This window comes from Entelurus aequoreus, linkage group LG03, assembly GCF_033978785.1.
Source record: "Entelurus aequoreus isolate RoL-2023_Sb linkage group LG03, RoL_Eaeq_v1.1, whole genome shotgun sequence".
Lineage (NCBI taxonomy): Eukaryota > Metazoa > Chordata > Actinopteri > Syngnathiformes > Syngnathidae > Entelurus > Entelurus aequoreus.
In genome coordinates this window covers 17,248,120-17,262,970 of record NC_084733.1, presented here as the reverse complement: position 1 = coordinate 17,262,970, position 14,851 = coordinate 17,248,120, and the positions used below count along the sequence as shown (strand labels likewise).

Here is a 14,851-nt window from a genome sequence, read left to right as displayed (position 1 = left end):
TATATATATATATATATATATATATATATATATATATATATATATATATATATATATATATATATATATATATATATATATATATATATATATATATATTTTTTTTTTTTTTTTTTTTAATTTTTTTTTTAAATTTATTTTTTTTTATTTTTTATTAATATTACTTAGATATGTGTTGTTTGTTTATGTGTGTATATATATATTTTTTTTTATTTTTTTTATTTTAATTAATATTACTTAGATATGTGTTGTTTGTTTATGTGTGTATATATATATATATATATATATATATATATATATATATATATATATATATATATATATATATATATATATATATATATATATATATATATATATAGATATTTCTTTATGTGTATATATATATATATATATATATATATATATATATATATATATATATATATATATATATATATATATATATACACACACATAAACAAACAACACATATCTAAGTAATATTAATTAAAATAAAAAATAATTACAATTAAAATGATTTATTAGAAAAAAATAAAATAACTGAGAAAATAGATCAAATCAAACCATTTTTTAAAACAAATACAACCAAAGCAAAGCAAAAAAACGAAATAAAACCATCCATCCATTCATTTCCTACCGCTTGTCCCTTTTTGCGGTCGCGGCGGGTGCTGGAGCCTATCTCAGCTGCATTCGGGCGGAAGGCGAAACTATATAAATAATATAAATAGATAAACTATCATTTTATCCATCATCCATCCATTTTCTATCATTTTTAAATGGATTAAATTATATTGCATTTCAATTTTCTTTGCTTACTGCAGCTTTTTGTGTCTAGACTCGTGTGTGTGTGTGTGTGTGTGTGTGTGTGTGTGTGTGTGTGTGGGTGTGTGTGTGTGTGTGTGTGTGTGTGTGTGTGTGTGTGTGTGTGTGTGTGTGTGTGTGTGTGTGTGTGTGTGTGTGTGGGGGGGTGTGTGTGTGTGTGTGTGTGTGTGTGTATTATTGTCCTGTTCAGAAGAAGTCTTTATGAAAACCAAAAAAAAAAAAAAAAGTGATAATCATGTGTCTGGATTTTCAAGACGTGGAGGCACCCTGATGTGACATGCCCATTTGGGCAGATCTGTCTGCTAATTACAGCTCTCGTTTGAGGAGGGAGGTACTTGCGTGGTGGGGGCTTTTTTTACTCTTTTTTTTTTGGAGGGGGGGTGATGATGTTATGGGTACATATGGTATAAATACGCTCAACCTTGAAGGGGCAAAGCAGCATATCCTCAGTTGTGCTCCAAGTCAAAGGATATACAGCAGCACCTGGGAGCTTACTGGTGCTGAGGAGACTGTTTTTTTCCCCCGCAATTTGGTGCCGGTAAGTGTGTTTGTTTATTCACTCTGGAGATGCACTCAGCGTTCACAATGTATATTGCCCGTCAGTGGGTTCCATGCTTTATTACGTATATCGACTTGCGGTGCATTGGAGCGTCGTTCCTTAGCTTCATAGCTTTTTGTTGCAGGTTTCAAAAGTTGTAAAGCGACTTTCTGTGCATGTTGGGTTCTCCTGCTGACTGCAGTCATCCCCGTTCATTTGCAGGTTTGACGGAAGAAGATGGATATTCGAGTAGGAAGCATCCTCCTCCTCATGGTGGCCCTGGTCGCAGGTCACGGAGAGCGCTATGTGGTCAAGAAGGTGGTGAAGGCCGCACCCCAGTACCAACCTTACTCAGTGAAGGGCCAGGGTAAGACTGAATAAGACTGAATAAGATGCATCCAACCTCTGTTTTTGTTCAGCTTTAGAAAGAGAGGACTTGTAATTTGAAACAGGGAGTGTTGTATTCTGATTGGCTGGAGTAAACTAGCAACATCCTCCTCTCATACAAGAGTTTTACACTGCTCTAGAAGAAAATATATCCTTGTTCTTTTGACTGATTTACTTTTCAGTCTTTATAGAGGTAAACATAGATATTTTCTCATCCCTATGATAACAACAAAGACGAAATTACACATGAAATTGCAGACAAAACATGCTTTGAGTCATTAGAGAAAAGCGCTATATAAATATAATTCACTTCACTTTATATTTACATATCTGGGCATCGTGTGTTTTGAGCAGAACGAGGAAAACAACACAACATAAAAGGAAGCTCTTTTTACCCATTGATCCGCTGTTACTGTACGGTGTGTAATGCCACTGACAATTAGAGCGCAGTCACCCAGCAGTGTGGTGGGTTTGGGTGTGCCACAGTGGGAGGAGAAACATCTGCTAGGCTTTATTCAGACAGACCAGACAAGCAGTGAGTCTTGATGTGACCACATGAAAAAAAAAAAAGAAAATAAAGAATCAAGAAAAAATCATTATTCGTACTATTTAAAACTTACTGTTTGGAAGCAAATCACAAGCTGCCTCTGTGGTAACCATGGTAACAGCCCATTCAGTATATAGTGTGTTGTAAAGCTATTAAATACAATACTTTTACTGAATGCAAACTAGATGTTTTATTTGTTTTGTTTTTTCAATTCAGTGTTTTGAAATTATAAGCAAATTCAAGAATTGGGTAGCTTAAAATAAACTGAAATTAAGTATAAAAAAAGACTATATGGACATTTTAAATCAGTATAATATTTAAATAAACAATAATCTGAAAAATGGACACTCCAAATTAGTATGTAATATTCTATTATTATTGTTAAATTTTTTAAATTAATAATATTGTTTTAACAACCCGTAATACTTTTCCTCCCTATTTCTTATAACACTTTTTCAAAGCTCGCGTTCGCCCTTTTAAACATACAGTAGATGATTCCTAGTGTGTGAATGTGAGTGTGAATGTTGTCTGTCTATCTGTGCTGGCCCTGCGATGAGGTGGCGACTTGTCCAGGGTGTACACCGCCTTCCGCCCGAATGCAGCTGAGATAGGCTCCAGCACCCCCCGCGACCCCAAAAGGGACAAGTGGTAGAAAATGGATGGATGGATGGATGATTTTTTGGTGTGCCTGTATATAAATGTGCTAAATTTTGGGTACTGTATGATTTCAGTAGCAAATATCTACTTAAAGTGGTTCAAAACTGCCACTCACAATGTCAAAAGTGTGTTCATGATATAGTTTGTTTCCTTATCTCATCACTAATGACATCATTCTGTTTACTTTTTCACAGTGGTGGCAGGTGAGCCTGGTGCCCCAGGTGAGCCCGGCCCTGAGGGTCCCGCTGGCCCTCCTGGTCCCCCAGGTAAGAGCGGCACAGGTTATCCTGGACCCCAAGGACCTGCTGGACCTCAAGGACCTGCTGGTCGTTCCAGCGCTGGCAAACCTGGAACTCCTGGTGGACCTGGCAAACCAGGTATCCCCGGAGCCAATGGTGAGAAGGGACACACTGGAGCCACTGGCGCCCAAGGACCCAGAGGTGCTCCCGGTTCTTCTGGAAGCCCTGGACCCGCTGGCCTCTCCTCCACTGGCAAGCCTGGACCCTCTGGTCTTCCTGGATCAATGGGACCTAGAGGAGAGTCTGGTCTGAAAGGACATCCCGGTATTCCTGGTCTGCCAGGTCAGAAGGGTGATAGAGGGGTGGGAATTACTGGACCTCAAGGTGCAACTGGGTCGATGGGACCAATGGGACCAACTGGAGCTCCAGGTCAGTCTGGAGTTGGCAAGCCAGGAAAATCCGGAATGCCCGGTGAGCCAGGAAAGTCAGGTAGCCCAGGTAGAGATGGTGCCACAGGTTCCATGGGACCACAGGGACCCAAAGGACACACTGGTGCCCCTGGTGTAGGCATTGCAGGCAAACCAGGTGACAATGGTGCACCAGGTCTGCCTGGCTCAGCTGGCCCTAAAGGCCACCAGGGACCTGCTGGAGCTCCTGGAGCCCCTGGTTCCCCAGGATACGGAAAGCCAGGTGCAAATGGAGAAAAGGGTGAGAGAGGATTTACTGGTAGCCCAGGTGCCACTGGTCCCAAGGGTGAGGGGGGTCCAACCGGATATACTGGTGCCACTGGTGCCACTGGGGCTACTGGCTCAATGGGTCCTCAGGGTGCAAGAGGTTTCCCAGGCGAGCCTGGCGCTGTTGGCTCCAAGGGCGATACAGGTGCCACTGGATCCCAGGGAGCTAAGGGACACAAGGGAGAACAGGGTGCACAAGGTTTCCAAGGCAAGCAGGGTTACCCAGGCCCAGTTGGTCCCACTGGTGCCAGAGGAGCCACTGGAGCCACTGGTGATAAGGGTCATGTTGGTGCCCCTGGTAGCACAGGTGCCAATGGTATTCCCGGCCCCGCTGGACCCAAAGGTCTTCCTGGCCGTGCTGGCGAGCCTGGCTCCTCTGGTTCTAATGGTTCCCCAGGCTCTAGAGGTCCTGTTGGACCTCAAGGTCCTTCAGGTGCTCCTGGTCTCAAGGGCCACCCTGGTCTCCCTGGAGCTCCTGGCCCTGCCGGCATGACCGCAAAGGGTGTCTCTGGACCTATGGGTGCCCCCGGTCTCCCTGGCGAGGCTGGTGCTGACGGAGAGCCTGGTCCCTCTGGTCCTGCCGGTCCTCCTGGACCTCCTGGTGAGGTTGTCTTTGAGAAGGGCATGGGACTGGGTGAGGTTATGGTCAAGGCCCCCATGTCTGCTTTCACTGCAGTACTGACCACCCCCTACCCCGCTGGAGGCAGCCCCATCAAGTTTGACCACATTGTGTACAATGCTGAGAATCATTATGACGCCGAGTCCGGCATTTTCACTTGCCAGATCCCCGGAGTTTACTACTTCTCCTACAGCATCCACGTTAACGGTGCTCATGCCCTGGTAGCACTCTACAAGAACGACCAGCCCGTCATGTTCTCCTATGATGAGTACAACAAGGGCTTCCTCGACCAGATGTCCGGCAGCGCTGTCCTCTTGCTCAACGAGCAGGACACCGTGTACGTCCAGATCCCTGACGAGGAGGCCAATGGCGTCTTTGCTGCCGAGAACGTCCACTGCTCTTTCTCTGGCTTCCTCATTGCTTCGACGTGATAGGTTGATCTGAAAAGTTACCAACAGCCAACCAACTAAATTTGCTCTCTATTTCTCGAACCAAAAGTCAACTCTCTGTTCATTCTTCCTCAACCAAAACAACCAAACAGGCAGTTTGCTATTTTTTTGAGCAATAGAAGCATATCGACTTGAAAACTACAACTAGGTGCTTAGAAGAAGGATATCTAATTTATGTAAGACAGGAGATCAGGGATGGGGAAAGCAATTCACAATATGACTAAGAATGCTTTGGAATGGAGACAGCATGTGAACCTGAGGTGTTAAATCTGTGTTGTTTTTTTCTTTTCTTTCCCCCTCTTTTTCTTTTATAAAGACTCCAACTGGTGACTCTTACTTTAGTGTTTGTCTTGTTTTTGCTTTGTTTTTTGTACAACCTCGTTTGTCCGTTATTTTGTTTTTCTTCGTCCTGGTGCCCAATAATCTTATTAAAAAGTACACAAATACTTTCTGTAACTGTTGTCCTTGTATGTGACTTGAATATTGTAAAATGCCAATGGTGGTCAAATTGATCATTATAATAAAATAAGTAACCACACTATTGTCATACAGGCGGCAAGAAAGGCCGTGATATCCCTGAACATGCACCATGTCATGTAAAGCATTATTGACTAAAATAAAAGATGTCTTGACAATACTTTCTGTTTCGAGCGCTCTTTTTACATATAAACAGTATTTCTTTTACTTTGGCAACAGTAACAGTTTTAGGGGAACAAATAACTATTGAATCATGTAATAAAAAAATATTTAAAAAAGATATACACACACACACACACACACACACACACACATATATATATATATATACCTGTATATATATATATATATATATATATATATATATATATATATATATATATATATATATATATATATATATATATATATATATATATATATATATATATATATATATACATACCTATAATCTAATACCGTTCTAATAATAGTGTATTAATAAAATATATCAATATACTGTATATATAATAAATAAATACTTTTTAAAAAATCATTCACAGAAAATAAATGGATAGATTTGAATAACATAAATTCTAAACATATAAACAGCATTTGTTTTTACTTTGGCAACAGTAACCGTTTTAGGGAAACAATTAACTATTGAATCATGTTATCTAAAAAAATATATATATGTATATATATAGACACACACACACACACTTATATATGTATATATATATACATATATATATATATATATATATATATATATATATATATATATATATATATATATATATATATATATATATATATATATATATATATATATATATATATATATATATATATAAATATATATATATATATATAAAAATATATATATATATATATACATACAGTATGTATAATCTAATACCATTTAAATAATAGTGTATTAATAAAATTTATCAATTTACTGTATATATAATGAATAATTACTTGTTTGTTTTAATTTCACAGAAAATAAATGGATAGATTTGAATAACATAAAATGTAAATGTTACTGTTTCCAATTAATCACAATTTGTCTTGATAGCCTACCTTCGCAACAATTAATTTAACAAACATTGTAAGCATGACAATGACGTTAAAAGTCCCTTGAACACAAACTAATCGAGGTAAGTGAGGTCAGAGTTCAAATTGGCAGAACCGGTTAAAGTAGCATGTACGGTCTAAACAAATTGCATGGTTAATCTGCGTGTATAGATGATTCATGCGATCACCTTTTGTGATTAATTTACATGAGTTAACTCGTTATGTTTGACAGCCCTAATAATATAATGAGGCGATTGTACATTAATATTCATGTGTATTTACTGTTACAAGCGGCCCTCTGAGGGTAGCAAAAACTGCATTGTGGCCCTCAATGACAACGAGTTTGACACCCCTGCCCTATGCGATTGTTTAGAGCCACATAATAATGGCCTGTGATTTTGTCAAGATTTTAAGCACACGACACGGCACACTGACAAAGCTTCATATTTACTATAACAATCTACAAGGTTAGTACAGTTCACATCTCTTTGTTGACCTCCATTTATCTGCTTTCTTTTGTAATTCAAGTTATCATTACATATACGTATGGTTGCATTTGAAACTTAGACTTAGACTTCCTTTTATTGTCATTCAAATTTGAACTTTACAGTACAGATAAGTATGACATTTTGTTGCATTAGCTCACGGTAGTGCAGGATAAAAGAGCAATAAGGTGCAGATATAAATAAATAGATTACTGTACAGATAAATATATTGCACTTTTGCATATGCATCCACGTTTATGGATGTATGTTATATTGTCTTTATATTCCAGCGAGTTAATCTGTTTTTGGGGGGAATAGAGGGGATTATTATGATGCGTTCAAGAGTCTTACGGCCTGAGGGAAGAAGCTGTTACAGAACCTGGAGGTTCTGCCACGGAGGCAGCGGAACCTCTTTCTAGAGTCAAGCAGTGAAAACAGTCCTTGGTGGGCGTGGGAGGAGTCTCTGCAGATTTTCTGAGCCCTGGTCAGGCAGCGGCTTTTGGTAATTAGTGTTATTATTCATTATCAATAATACTATTTCTATTGGTATTTTTACTGCTCCATTTTTAGTGCAATAATGTTCATTGTCATTTCTGTATTATTAATATTTACTCCACTAACTGCTTCTTTGCTATCACTTTGTTGATGATGTTCTGTTGTTGTTGTTGTGGTTGTTATTGTTATTGTTGTTGTTGCTGTTGTTGTTGTTATCTCTTTTTCTTATCCCCCTCTTGTCCCCGCAATATCCCCCTCTGTCTTCCTTGTTTTCTCTTTCTAGCCCCTCCTGCTCCAAACATTAATATAAATCGATTTAATAAAGTCAAACACAAATAAGGAAACAAGAGAAGATTCCCACAATTCTCTTTTGTAAAGTAAATCTGTACAGCAAATATGGGCATCTACATCAACAATATGATTTGCCTGAGTGGCTGGACAGGACAAAAAAATATATATTTTAAGATGGTTTTCTTTCATTTAAATCCGGCAGTTATAAAATACGATGTCATAAAAGGTCAGATGCAAAAAAAATTACAGATGTCCGATAATATCGGTCGGCCGATAAATGCGTTAAAATGTAATATCGGAAATGATCGGTATCGTTTTTTTTATTATCAGTATCGGGTTTTTTTTGTTTTTTTTTCTTTTATTATTATTTCTAATTATGAAATCAACATAAAAAACACAAGATACACTTACAATTAGTGCACCAACCCAAAAAACCTCCCTCCCCCATTTACACTCATTCACACTCATTCACACAAAAGGGTTGTTTCTTTCTGTTATTAATATTCTGGTTCCTACATTATATATCAATATATATCAATACAGTCTGCAAGGAATACAGTCCGTAAGCACACAAGATTGTGCGTGCTGCTGGTCCACTAATAATACTAACCTTTAACAGTTAATTTTACAAATTTTCATTAATTACTAGTTTCTATGTAACTGTTTTTATATTGTTTTACTTTCTTTTTTATTCAAGAAAATGTTTTTAATTTATTTATCTTATGTTATTTGATTCATTTTTTTTAAAAGTACCTTATCTTCACTATACCTGGTTGTCCAAATTAGGCATAATAATGTGTTAATTCCACGACTGTATATATCGGTTGATATCGGTATCGGTTGATATCGGTATCGGTAATTAAAGAGTTGGACAATATCGGATATCGGCAAAAAGCCATTGTCGGACATCCCTAAAAAAAATGCTATCATGGTTTATTCTTGCCAACCTTGAGACCTCTAAATTCGGGCGGCGGCGGGGGGGGGGAGTATATTGATCAGGTGTTTGAATTGTATTGGCGTGTTCTATGGAGCTAGGAGCTAGCAGAGGAGCTAGGAGCTAGCGTAACAAACACGCAGGTGTTTTTATGCAGGATTAATTTGTGGCATATTAAATATAAGCCTGGTTGTGTTGTGGCTAATAGAGTATATATATGTCTTGTGTTTATTTACTGTTGTAGTCATTCCCAGCTGAATATCAGGTCACCCCCGGCTCTCACAGCATCTTCCCTATCTGAATAGCTTCAACTCCCCACTAGTCCTTCACTTGCACTTTACTCATCCACAAATCTTTCATCCTCGCTCAAATTAATGGGGAAATTGTCGCTTTCTCGGTCCGAATCTCTCTCACTTCATGCGGCCATCATTGTAAACAATAGGGAACTTTGCGTATATGTTCAACTGACTACGTCACGCTACTTCCGGTAGGGGCAAGCCTTTTTTTTATCAGATACCAAAAGTTGCAATCTTTATCGTCGTTGTTCTATACTAAATCCTTTCAGCAAAAATATGGCAATATCGCGAAATGATCAAGTATGACACATAGAATAGATCTGCTATCCCCGTTTAAATAAAAAAAATTCATTTCAGTAGGCCTTTAAGTCCGGCTGGAAATCGGGAGAAATTCGGGAGAATGGTTGTCCCGGGAGATTTTCGGGAGAGGCACTGAAATTCGTGAGTCTCCCGGAAAATTCGGGAGGGTTGGCAAGTACAATAATAAGATGGTTTTAATCAAATTAAGAATGTGTAACGAAACCTACAACGCTTTGCTAAAATGCAAAATAGTTCATTCCTCCTGGTATCGGACACCTCGGTCTTCTTGGACGCATCCTCGCTCATCCATGCGGACTGGACACTTGCTGAGAGTTAGTGGGCGGCCGATGGTGGAGTCTGCTCTCTTGGTTGCTTTGTTGGGTCTGCTCCTGTCTCTGGCTATGCTCCCCCCCCCCTCCCCCCCAGCAGACGGTGGCGTGGAACACCACAGAGGCCACCGCAGTGTACATGTTTTTTCATTTTATTTTTTTTGTTTATTTTGTTGTTGTTTTACTTTTGTAGCTGTATGTAGAAATGTCTTTAATGTCCTTTGTGTTCTTTGATGTTTGATGTTTCCCTCTTACACACATGTTTATGTGTGCTATGGCTACGAGGTTTTTTTTTTCCTTGGCCTCAGTCTGGACCCCCTCTCCAGGGGCCCAGGCTTAGACTTAATACATTTTTTTCTCAACCCCCCCCCCCCCCCAACTCTCCTTCCCAGCATTTACCTGTTTCTTACCTTTTTTTGTAAGGGGCGCCGGAAGTTGGCAGACCCGTCAGCGATCCTGTTCTGTCTCCCTGTAATGTTTGTCTGCTCTTGAATGGGATTGTGCTGAAAATCTTAATTTCCCCTCGGGGATTAATATAGTATTTCTGATTCTGATTCTGGTAGTAGATTTCACTGTTCGCTCACCACAGTCATCAAAGCTCACATTTATGCATTCACACAAATGCAGCGGCAACATTTCGGAACCAGTCTGATGTTAAAGAAGAATGGTAGATATGTGATAAATATATATATTTTGGCAGCATCAGACAAAGTTATGCATTCTGTTAAAAGTTCAAAACTGAGGCATCACTAGGTCTTAAAGACAAACCCCCCAATAGCTGCAATAATAATGATAATATAATAACAATTATTATAATAATTATGTTATTATGATTACTATTAACAGCTAATAAGGAAACTTGACAGATTTATACTCACATTTAAGTAAAAAATGACAGGTTGTATGATTGTTAGAGCATTTAGCCCCCCTAAAAATGCCTACTAAGTCTATGATTATGTTTTTAGAGAATGTAAACATAATTAGTGTGTGTATGCGGGGCAGTGGCATTAGGTTTAGGGTGGGGTGGGGGACGTTCAGGACTCTAATAAGTCAAATTAAAGACCAAAATGGTGCCACGAAGAAAATGTTGTCTCAGGCCACACAAAGCCTGCGAGCTTAAAAATAGTTAGCACAGTCCTCTGGCCTGTTTTGATGTTCGGTAAGGGGCCCCTGCCTCGAGGAGGCCAGATGAAAGCAACCGGCTCGGGACAGAGCTAGGGGACTGCCATTTTAGAGACGGTGTGGTTGATGTGGGAGACAGAACAGGACAGACAGTCAGGGCTTTGCCTCTGGATGTTTCCATAAACAAAACTCCCTAATTATCTGCTACTTACTGTCATCACTGGAATTCAACATGTCGACATTTTATATTTTATGTGCATTTACACTTTAAATTCATACACACACACAAGTAACTAGAATGGCAGTCCATGTTTGTTAGCAAGCCATTGGTTTATGAGGATACAACTGGACCTTATTACCGTATATTCTGGAATAAGGGGTCTTTAAACAACAAAAGTAACAAAAGTATTGTTGTTGTTTGTTTGTCTGTTTTTTTGATAGCAGGCTACTTCCTGGCTAATGAACAGTGATGGGCCTTCTCTGCTGGCCTAACATAACCAGAAATCATGATAATAATTAAAGATAAAAGTAATTTTTTTATTTACTTTCCCTAAATATATAAAAGTATTCATATTCTCTTCATGTCATATGATGCTGTTGTTTTTAGGTTAGAGTTTGTATCCAATCAGAATTCAGTTAGCTTATGTTGCCATGCTGTATGAAATCTGCCCGGGGCCTTCAGAGTCAACAATGCAGGCGTCTGTGCACTGTAAGTGAACGGATACATACAGTTAATAGACAATTGCCATAGCCAATCAGATCACGAGTTGTTGTCAGTGAGGCCTTCTAGCTGGCCCTGATATTTACGCGTCCTGTGATTGGATCCTCACTTGGGAGTCCCAAGTGAGGATCCCCCGGGAAGAGCTGGACGAAGTGGCTGGGGAGAGGAAAGTCTGGGCTTCCCTGCTTAGGCTGCTTCCCCCGCGACCCGACCTCGGATAAGCGGAAGAAGATGGATGGATGGATGGATGGATGGGTGCTACCTTCTGGTTCATAAACTATGGTGATTGCGACATTATAACATAAAACTACAAATGTACCTTAATTGTGTTACTGATTTACTTCCTGGTTCATGAACAATTACCTCATACATGAGAATTGCACTATCCATTGATTCTGCCTTTTTTTTTTTTTTTTATATTTGATAGTTAACATTAGAGATATCCGATAATATCGGACTGCCGATATTATCGGCCGATAAATGCTTCAAAATGTAATATCGGAAATTATCGGTATCGGTTTCAAAATTATCGGTATCGGTTTCAAAAAGTAAAATGTATGACTTTTTAAAACGCCGCTGTGTGCACGGACGTAGGGAGAAGTACAGAGCGCCAATAAACCTTAAAGGCACTGCATACTTGGTCAACAGCCATACAGGTCACACTGAGGGTGGCCGTATAAACAACTTTAACACTGTCACAAATATGCGCCACACTGTGAACCCAAACACATTTCGGGAGAACATCCGCACCGTAACACAACATAAACACAACAGAAGAAATACCCAGAACCCCTTGCAGCACAATACACACCTCCCGTTACCCCCTACTCCCCCCACCTCAACCTCCTCATGCTCTCTCAGGGAGAGCATGTCCCAAATTCCAAGCTGCTGTTTTGAGGCATGTTAAAAAAAATAATGCACTTTGTGACTTCAATAATAAATATGGCAGTGCCATGTTGGCATTTTTTTTCCACAACTTGAGTTGATTTATTTTGGAAAACCTTGTTACATTGTTTACTGCATCCAGTGGAGCATCACAACAAAATTAGGCATAATAATGTGTTAATTCCATGATTGTATATATATGTTGATATCGGAGTCGGTAATTAAGAGTTGGACAATATCGGAATATCGGACATCGGCAAAAAAGCCATTATCGGACATCTCTAGTTAGCATACGACTTCCTGGTTCAGCAAAGACGACAAAGGACAACAAGGTTGTGACATCTTGGATTCTGGTTCCATTTTAAATCAAAACTACAAAATTGGAATACCTCCTGGTTCATGAAGGAGGGAGTAAGACGGACGGGTCTCTACCATTAGCATTCTGGGGCGGCTTCAACGGTTCCATCGTCACTCAGTCGGTTAAAACAAAACCTTTAAATGTGAATTTTAATCGATTCACGTACCTTCAGTTGGAACCTGGCAACTACCGACCTGTTTCTATTCTCAGCTCCATTTCGAAAGTAATGGAGAAAATAGTTTATGAACAGGTCGATAGTTACCTTGCCACAATAAACTCATGTACAAATTCCAATCCGGCTTCAGAACTAACCACTCCACTGACACATGCCTTCTCTATCTGACCGACCACATCAAACATGAGGTGGACGCGGGCAAATACTGCGGCATGGTCATGCTGGACCTTCAGAAGGCCTTTGACACCATTAACCACGCTATACTGTTGGATAAGCTCAGAGCAATCGGATTTAACAAAACCTCATGGAGCTGGATGCAATCTTACTTGGAGGGGAGGGAGCAGGTGGTAGAGGTGAACGGCACCGTGTCCCCCCCCTCTCGGTGAGCTGTGGAGTCCCCCAAGGCAGTATATTGGGACCTTTACTGTTCCTAATATACATAAACGACTTGTCATCGGCATGCGAATGTGAATTGTTCTTGTTTGCGGATGACTCTGCCCTGCTGGTATCAGACAGGGACAAGTCACAGGTGGAGAAAATCCTCAGTGCTGAGCTCTGTAGAACTTGCACCTGGCTCGCTGACAACAAGCTATCCATACACTTGGGTAAAACGAAATCCATCCTATTTGGGTCCCACATCAACCTTAAGAAAGTCAATGACTTCACCATAAAAGTGGGTGACATTGTTATCACCAGGAAAGATGAGGTCACCTACCTAGGTTCCATTCTAGAGGCTAACCTTTCCTGTGATAAAATGGCAACCAAGGTAATCAGAAAGGTTAACCAACGAACGAGATGTCTCTACAGAATCTCCTCTCTGGTCAACAAAAGCACCATGAAGATTCTGGCGGGAACTCTCGTTCAACCCTTTTTCGATTACGCATGCACCTCCTGGTACCCTAGCACCTCCAAAACCCTCAAATCTAAACTCCAAACATCCCAGAACAAGCTAGTCAGGTTACTTCTAGACCTCCACCCCAGATCCCACCTCACTCCTACCCACTTCTCCAAAGTGGGCTGGCTCAAGGCGGAGGACAGAGTTAAACAACTTGCACTGAGCCTAGTCTATAAAATCCACTACACCTCCCTGATACCGAAGTACATGTCAAACTACTTCCTTAACGTAAATGACCGCCATAACCACAACACCAGGGGGAGCTTCACTAACCACGTTAAACCCAGATTCCGAACTAACAAAGGTCTTAACTCATTCTCTTTCTATGCCACATCAATGTGGAATGCGCTCCCAACAGGTATAAAAGAAAGGGCATCTCTATCCTCCTTCAAAACCGCAATAAAAGTTCACCTCCAGGCAGCTACAACCCTAAACTAACACCTTCCCCGGATTGCTAATAATCAAATGTAAACAATCAAATGCAGATACTTTTTCTTATGCCTTCTGATCTCTCTCTCTCTCTCTCTCTCTCTCTCTCTCTCTCTCTCTATGTCCACTACTTGCTGTCCATATCCTACCCCCCCCCCCCCCCCCCACACACCCCTGATTGTAAATAATGTAAATAATTCAATGTGATTATCTTGTGTGATGACTGTATTATGATGATAGTATATATGATAGTATATATCTGTATCATGAATCAATTTAAGTGGACCCCGACTTAAACAAGTTGAAAAACTTATTCGGGTGTTACCATTTAGTGGTCAATTGTACGGAATATGTACTTCACTGTGCAACCTACTAATAAAAGTCTCAATCAATCAAAAGTTGTATGTTCTTCTCTTCTCACCACTTTAGAGGCCTCTTTCTAGCATTCGCATTAGCATTAGCATTAGCATACTACCCAAAAATAAGTACTTAGTGGTTTTGTGTGAGGGAAAGCTTGATGTCTGCATGTGCGGCAGACTTTTGGCTGAGATCAGCGCCAGTCCGTCAACAACATGACCAAGACGGCCGCACGTGCAGACCAAAGC

General features: G+C 39.9%; 1 protein-coding gene across 1 annotated transcript; it reads left to right on the top strand.

Moving 5' to 3' along the window:
- Positions 1 to 1,198: 1,198 nt before the first annotated feature.
- On the top strand, positions 1,199 to 5,632 carry col10a1a (collagen, type X, alpha 1a). Its single transcript, XM_062041394.1, has 3 exons — positions 1,199 to 1,363; positions 1,586 to 1,730; positions 3,149 to 5,632. The coding sequence occupies exons 2-3, from the start codon at positions 1,601 to 1,603 to the stop codon at positions 4,975 to 4,977; spliced, it is 1,959 nt and encodes a 652-aa protein (XP_061897378.1). The 5' UTR covers positions 1,199 to 1,363; positions 1,586 to 1,600; the 3' UTR covers positions 4,978 to 5,632.
- The last annotated feature ends 9,219 nt before the right edge of the window (positions 5,633 to 14,851 follow it).

Excerpts from the sequence above, each read along its gene's own strand:
- col10a1a (XM_062041394.1), top strand. The coding sequence starts at position 1,601 with ATGGATATTCGAGTAGGAAGCATCCTCCTCCTCATGGTGGCCCTGGTC. Across the intron at positions 1,731-3,148 it reads TTACTCAGTGAAGGGCCAGG|TGGTGGCAGGTGAGCCTGGT; the intron begins GTAAGACTGAAT and ends ACTTTTTCACAG.